Source organism: Montipora capricornis, chromosome 7 (assembly GCF_036669925.1).
Source record: "Montipora capricornis isolate CH-2021 chromosome 7, ASM3666992v2, whole genome shotgun sequence".
Classification (NCBI taxonomy): Eukaryota; Metazoa; Cnidaria; class Anthozoa; order Scleractinia; family Acroporidae; genus Montipora; species Montipora capricornis.
The window spans coordinates 23,652,554-23,660,053 of record NC_090889.1 but is presented as its reverse complement, the minus strand read 5'-3'; the positions used below and the strand labels follow the sequence as shown (position 1 = coordinate 23,660,053).

Below are 7,500 nucleotides of genomic sequence, written 5' to 3'. Positions count from 1 at the left end.
TCTGTAGCATGAAGCGATTAGGAGTATTTCTACTCCCCCCTGGATGGGATGCCAGTCCATCGCAGGATTACCCCCAGCATTAGGTTCGCCGGTACCCATTAATACACCTGGGTGGAGAGAGGCAATGTGAGAGTAAAGTGTCTTGCCCAAGAACACAACAGAATGTCCCCGGCCAGGACCCGAACCCGGACCACTCGATCCGGAGTCGACCGCACTAACCACGAGGCCACTGCGCCTCCCTGCTCTTATACGACAGGTTTTTGAGGAAGATCGCATCAGTGAAAGCCAGTTAATTCAAGATATCAAGCTAACCCGCCATCGTTTGGATTTGATGTTCCGAGTAGCTCATATGAATCGAGACAAAACCAAACTATTGGTCAAGACTGCGGACCCAGGGGAGCCCTCTGAGGGAACAGTGAGTCGACCCCTGAGATACAACCCTCATCAAATACTAGAGATGCCTGAGGTGGGTAGTTAAAATTTCGTTACATCATTCACTCAAACGTGATGTTTCACGTGCAGGTGCTCAAACCTTACGTTGCCTCATGCAATTGCACGTGCACGTGCACGTGCGGGTTCTCGCTCTGCACGTGCGGCATGCATATTGTACAGTTCTTGCCCTCTTCTTCAAAACAACAGTCATTTTTAATTCGGCCAAAGACATGACTACGGTTACTGCAACGACGCTTGAACGCCAGAAAGTTATAATTTCATGAGATGTTTTTTGTTGTACTCTGCAAAGCAACCATGACTATAAGCCAAATTGAAAGTTTTGACAAAAAACGTGAACCTTCCCTTCTCTTTCTTTTCTTCAAAAGAGTCCGTACAAGCCAGTTGTAGGACACTTCTCCCATATTGTACAACTTGAAAAAGATAGAATAATCGCGATATACCCAAGAGAGCACAAAGGTATGTTCTGAAGTGACATATCTGTTGCCCAAGCATCTTAGTTTCTGAAACTCGAATATCCAGAGAGGAATATTTTTTTTCGTGCCACGTTTTGAGCATGCGTATAGGAGTTACAGTCGCTCTTATAAGTTGTAGGCACATTGTAAAACATGTGATCTTTTGACTTTTTTCAAAGAGAAGGAAGGTGCAAGTTTTTGCAGCTCAGCTGCTTTTCAATCACAGTAACTATGATCACACCCCGAAAGGACTTTGTGTTTAAGATATGTAGGAAATTATCTTACCGAAATAGGGTCGAACAGTTCCGAGGCTTTCCGAAACAGCACGCGATTGCTTATTTGATTTACCATCGTAATATCGGTGGTTTGCAACTAATCTCTAGAGACACAGATATCAATGTTGTAATGAGCAATTGCTGGTGCAAATGACAGATCTTATGTTCTCGTCCACCAATAGGGAGCTTTAGCAAAGACGACGGGAACGGCAACGAGAACGTCATCACAAAACATAAATTCTCATTATTGTAATCACTTCACGACTATTCCAAGTGTTTTAAATGTGAGAAAGGTATGGCAATCCCTCAGGAATGAAAATGTTATAAGCGGGGCTTTATTTAGGGGAGAAAATGAAAAATTATCTTCAAATGCTGACGTCCTTCATAAAACCTCAAATTTGATCTTTTCACGTTGTTGTTTTGCTGACGACGGCGAGGAAATAGACAAAAATGAAAAACGCACGTGCAGAGCGTGCAAAGCTATTCTCTTTGGCCACTAAATATGCAAATTTGTGACGTTCTCGTTGACGTCACCGTTGTCGTTGCTAAAGCTCCCTAATATGGCGGCGATGACGAAACGTGACTGAAAACCACCCATACTGTGCTTTATTTAGACCAACGTTACACTCACTTCTTGTTTTATTTCCGTGAGCGCAACATGCTTAGTCCCTTCGACAAAATATCATTCAACATTCCACTCAAATGGTAAGAGCTTCCTGTTTTATACATGCTTCCATTGTAGAAGCAGGACCTTTCGCCGTTACCAGTCTTCGCTTTAACAAGCACGGATGGAGAGAAGAAAGACGTCTCCTTACCCCCTTCCCCACGGGAGGGCACGTCTGAACCTGAATCACTGCAAGATGTCGTCGCTGGGGGAGAGAAAATTACCTTTCTCACAGAAGAAATGGCAACTTGTGAGGGAGAGTTCAGCAAGCGGCATAACGCCCCTGGATGCTCCTCAAGTATGGCACCTGTAAACAAAGGGCTTTTACGAAGGACCAACACCAGGGGAACTCTCTCAGCGCCTGCTAGTTGTATGAGTGCAAGGGAAGAGAAGAAGAATCAAAATAAACGTTGGGAACCACTAAGCATAAGCGCTCTGTTAGAGTACAATCACAAGTCCCTTCGAGCCCCTGGCAGCGGTGACTTTCTTTTTGGGAAGGGAAAGATTTGGAAAATGTAGTGAAATCGGGTTTCAGCCAGCTTCGTCTGCATACTCCCCTGTGTCACGCGTGTCACGCAGTAAATGCGCTACTGAAGACATTGAAGGAAAACAGATAAAGTCAGGGATCGTGAACCTGCTCCTCGATCCGGCTTCGATGTGACTGTGTGAAAAGTTGAAGAACGTTTGCTTAGGACTCGAAGCTTAAAAAAGCTAACCTGCATAACAGATGCTTATTTAGCCGAGCGCGAAGCGCGAGACGAAGTTGTTTTTCTCTTCCCCTCGTCTCGGGCTTCGCGCTCGGCTAAATAAGAAACTGTTATGCAGGCTAAAAAAAGCGGGCCAGTTTTGTATCGTCACGGTTGGATTTGAACCCAGCGTGGGGAACTTTTTCGTGCTGGTTCTAGTTCAACCGTGAAAACACTGAACTGGTCCATAGAGCCTATATATGTTCACAATGCACTGATCTCAAAAAGACTGGATCTCGCATCTGTTGTGTGAGGTGAAGCACAACAGAATCGCGGCGACTATCTTGTTTGGATTTTCCCTGCTAAAAGAGGTGTCTCTTTTTTTGCGTTCGCTGAGCTGACGAGTACGGAAAAGGAGACCCCTGCCATGGGTCGAAACTCACGTGGCCGTTTCTTTGCGACCGAATCCTCACGTGATACTTCAGGTTGTGTGGGCTCACTTAACAACAGCGGAATTACTGTAAAAGGATGCGCGGGACACAGTGGGCTCAAGTAACGATCAGCAAACATATCATGGGGCATGCGGTTTGAAGGGTGCCGCCCAAGGTTGTGACGGCGGTTGGATCAATTAACTAATCGAAAGTGGTTCAGCGTTGTCTGTACTCTTATCGACAACGATATTCATCATCACAGTGGTCAAAATGTTGTAGACTCACGAGGCGCAGCCGAGTGCGAATATCGTTGTCGATAAGAGTACAGACAACGCTGAACCAATCTCGATTTGTTTTTTACCACAATATTCAACGCTAAAGAAAGTTTTTATTTTAGAGCGTGACCGAAATCATGACTCAAAGAAAGAGCAAGCTTTGTCTATTATAACTTTCTCGCAGTATGATTGGTTTATTTCCCAAAATGAGCCCTCCTGATTGGCTATTACACTGCGTGACAAAATGACGCGAGCATGACGCGTACAGCGTTGTCTAGACTCTCATCGACAACGGCAAATTAGCCAATCAGGTTGCGAGATTACAGGCAATTGTGGTAAAAAGTGAGTTTCGACCAATGGCAGAGGTCTGTTTACCTGTACGTACTCGTCAGCCCAGCCAACACAAAAAGAAAAGAGACCTCTGCTAGCGGGAAATTTTGGATTATCTTTCAGACCTCAGTGTTAGAGGTCAAAGTGAGAGATGATAACTATATTGGCCAATATTGGCCAGACCTGGCAGATACAGACTATTGCATATAAATGCAACCGCTGCAAAGCGCGGCAAGGCGCTTCTGATTGATTGACAATGTGTCGCGAGTTGTTTTAAAGCCAATCACAAAAATGAGCCGTGCAAAACCGAGAGAAAAAACACAAAGGTATTTCTACACGCAAGTGAAAATTGCCTTAACTTAAAAAATGCCGTACTTAAATTATCTGTGTAAATGAAATCCAGTCATCTCTCAAAAGTATGTTTAAGGGAATATATTGGGGAACTCGTGGGTCTTTGTAGTCATTTATAGTCATTTAGCTTAAATGATTTTTGTCCCGTGATGAAAGATTCGTCAAGATTCAGATTATTGTCGCAGGGCAATGCTTTCTCGTTTCGTGGATAAAATTTTAGATACATTCAGGCGATAGCAGGGTGACTGAAAAATGGAGATAACGCTGATGGCATGGGAGACTACGTAACGGCATGTCAAGTACTTATTGCTCTTTATCTCAGAACTTGTCGCGAGTATAAGAGAGATCTATCCGATATGATCTATAGCGATCATATTTTAATGTAGCTGGCGCGATAGAAATGAATAAATCATTATTAAATTATTGTCGACATTTCTCTCCCTCACTGCCAAGGGTGATCATAGTATATGATCGCTCAAATATTTGGTCAACACTTGCGCAAACATTCTAATTCTTCGGAACGTACCCCAATCTCGTTCCCAGAGCCTCCGCTATCCTTGTCCAGCGGAACGGGCCCTGGAGGCTCTGGAATTATCCAAAACCGGTAGCAGAAAAACTATGGCTCAGGTTGAATCGCTGCGCGTGCGTGCGGGGAGGTGGTTAGAAATCAACAAAACATTTGGAGTTCACCTTGCCATGAGTAGCTTTTACTTTTCACTCACGAGACCTAACACACTTGAACCGTTTAAATTGCAGAGAATCAAAAATAACGAGAGACATTTTAAAATCAAAACAGATTTTAGTATCTGGTGTCACGCAAGTGACAATTCGGGAATTTTCACAGGAGCCCATCAGTGATGGGATCCCGATTTTCAAAAACAAGAACGTTAAGGAACGGGTAAGTTGTGATAAGATTTATTTCTGGATCATCTTCGAACTCGTGAAGATAAAAATACAGAAAAAGTAACAATTTTGAGTTTAGAATTTGAAAATGGAAGGAAATGAAACCGTGTTTCAACAGCCAATCAAATAAGGCCTTATTTGGATTTGACCAGAGTCACTTTTTTTCCCGACCGCTGGTCAAGGGAAGGATGACTCTAAAAACGAGATAGAACGTACCGACGTACCCAATTCTCGTTCCCAGAGCCCGCTTTTCTTTTGGTCAGCACCGAGAACGCGGACTCTGGCCACAGCCAAAGTAGCGAATCACGCACTTCTGTCTCTTCTGCGTATTCTCAGAAATTTGAAACAATAACGGTCGTCAACGATTACAACATGATTACCGCTAGTGCGCGTATATTTTTCATCCGTGCTCTTGGCGCTGACCAAAAGAATAGCGGACTCTGGGGACGAGAATGAACGTACCCTCCCCAACCTACAGCAGACATTTTACAGATCGTCATGCAAGATTTCTTTCCTTCCAAACGAACGTTCTGTGCGGGAGGAAGGATTGCGTGACAGGCCAGAACAATGTTTCCGACAGGGTACCAATTGATATTTACGAAATAGCAAATGACATATATCGTTTTTAATCGAGAAAAACTACTGAGTGCTTCTAACCCTTACTTAACTTTTTTATGACCGATACATCGCGAGGCATTCATTTCCGGTGAGCTTGTCTGAGGGGACGGGGGAGAGTGGCGTAAATTTGATGGACGCAAATCGGCCACTTTAGGAAATACCATAATATTCTTTGTCTGTCCCCCTAAATTTTAAATATACATTGTTTCCAGTTTCTCTTGGGACTTACAATGGTCCCAAGAGAAAACAAAAACAATGCTTATGCAAAATTTGGGGGGCAAATAAAGAGTATTATGGTATTTTCCGAATTGGCCAATACAACGGAGCCATGCATGGAGATGAGGACCCCGGGAAGGAGATGACCGCGCAACTCACGGGAGACTAAGTTTGAAAGATGGCTGCCAAGCGATCGAGGTTTTGCACATGTTTCTTGAACAGTTAGAATAGAAGTGATTTAAGCTTACAGTTAGTCGACTTCAGCTGGAAATGGGAGTCACTTGGTAGGTAACATTTGAATATTTGAATATTATGGCTTTTGACTACCTTTATGCTTTTCAAGATTTAGATCGTCCCTGTTTATATTGAGTTAATTATCACTGTTAAACTGCAGTTCAATATATGATCCACTTCATATATCATTTCATTCGTTGATTCATTCATCACGGGAACATAAGAACCCACAAATGACCAGCTCCTAACGTCAGTGGCTTCATAGCGTAGTTGGTTAGAGCATCACACCGGTATCGCGAGGTCACGGATTCAAAGCCTGTTGAAGTCCTGAATTTTCTCAGGCTTCTCTACTCAATTGCTAAAATTGCATTCATAACTGCGAGGATCATAGCTACACTTGCAGAGATTCCAACCCTGTCAACTAAGAAAAAGGGAGGTTTTAGGAGCAGCATAGCTGCACCCATGAGTGGCGCAGGCGCTATACTCTAGGGGGATCTGGGGGCATGCTTCTCTGGAAAAAAATTTAAGGTATGTGCCTCTAAGTACCCTGGGTACCAGAGGAATATTTTTTCAAGGTCAGAGAGAATGCTCAGCGATTCGAAATCAACGGCAGAGGACGACAAAAAATGCCTCTGTTTGCAGGATCCCAGAACCTCATTTCCATATGAAGAGACAGTTCAGATTTCTCGTCAACCAGTTTTGGCTGCCAAGCTGAGACTGCTTCCCACAGGACGCAATGAAGCACATTATTTACAAACATTCCTGAAAACTGTGATTGCAGTCATGGCTATTAACTTCAACAGCTTTAATAATTTTGGAACAATTTTAATGATGTTGTATTGGTTTTAGGTGCGTAAGCTTGATTTATTTGATGAAATTTCTTTTCTTTTCCCTCAGAGCGAATCTTTATTGTTAAACATATTTAAAACCGGATACTGTAATAGCTTTATCTAAATGCGAGAAACGTTTGTCTGTGCTTATTATTTTTCGTCCATAAATCCCCCCTTCCCAGAGACATTTGCAACAAATGTTGACAAGTTCAACTGTCAATTCCCCCGACTGCTCTCAAATGAACTTGAGTATCTACAAGCGCTCTCATGTTCGAATTGGTAATAAAATAATTTAACAGTACTGCAATTAAAATGGATCTTTTCACGTTGTCAAAGCTGTTATAGTGCATCACTTAAGGCACTGAAGCAGCACACAGACCACCAAAATAGTAAGTTGGCCTTTTCCTCTGGGGCTGAAGTCAGGCAATGCTGCTTGTCGCAACAGCTGTTGAGAACCGGTTTTTCGATTTGTCCAATGAGAAACTCCCTCGAACATTATGTCCAATGAGCGAACTAGGACAAATTCTGTCCCAATTTGATGACAAGGAAATGAGGGTCTGGGGTTGTGCATCCAGAGGCATTTTTTTTTTTTGCCCTTGACCGTTGATTTGGAATCGCTGAGCATTCTCTCCGACCTTGAAAAAAAAATTCCTCTGGAACCCAGAGTAGCCTCTAGGATGCCATTTCCTGCATTTTGAGATTGCAGTGAATGAAAAATAGTGGAGTTTTTAACAGGCAGTGAAAAGCTAACGCCTATTAGCCAGTATCAAAAATATCATAAT

At 43.1% G+C, this 7,500-nt stretch overlaps 2 protein-coding genes across 2 annotated transcripts in view; both read left to right on the top strand.

The window, feature by feature from the left end:
• Window positions 1-4,347, top strand: part of LOC138056496 (uncharacterized) — a 12,373-nt gene extending 8,026 nt beyond the window's left edge. Inside the window, exons 8-9 of the mRNA XM_068902313.1 lie at window positions 257-466; window positions 1,923-4,347. Coding sequence (XP_068758414.1) covers window positions 257-466; window positions 1,923-2,363 — 651 coding nt within the window. The 3' untranslated portion in view covers window positions 2,364-4,347. The remainder of the gene's footprint in view (window positions 1-256; window positions 467-1,922) is intronic.
• A 1,456-nt stretch (window positions 4,348-5,803) lies between these two features.
• LOC138056495 (mediator of RNA polymerase II transcription subunit 20-like) overlaps window positions 5,804-7,500 on the top strand; it is a 6,117-nt gene continuing 4,420 nt past the window's right edge. Inside the window, exon 1 of the mRNA XM_068902312.1 lies at window positions 5,804-5,938. Within this exon, the coding sequence (XP_068758413.1) occupies window positions 5,925-5,938 (14 nt within the window). The 5' untranslated portion in view covers window positions 5,804-5,924. The remainder of the gene's footprint in view (window positions 5,939-7,500) is intronic.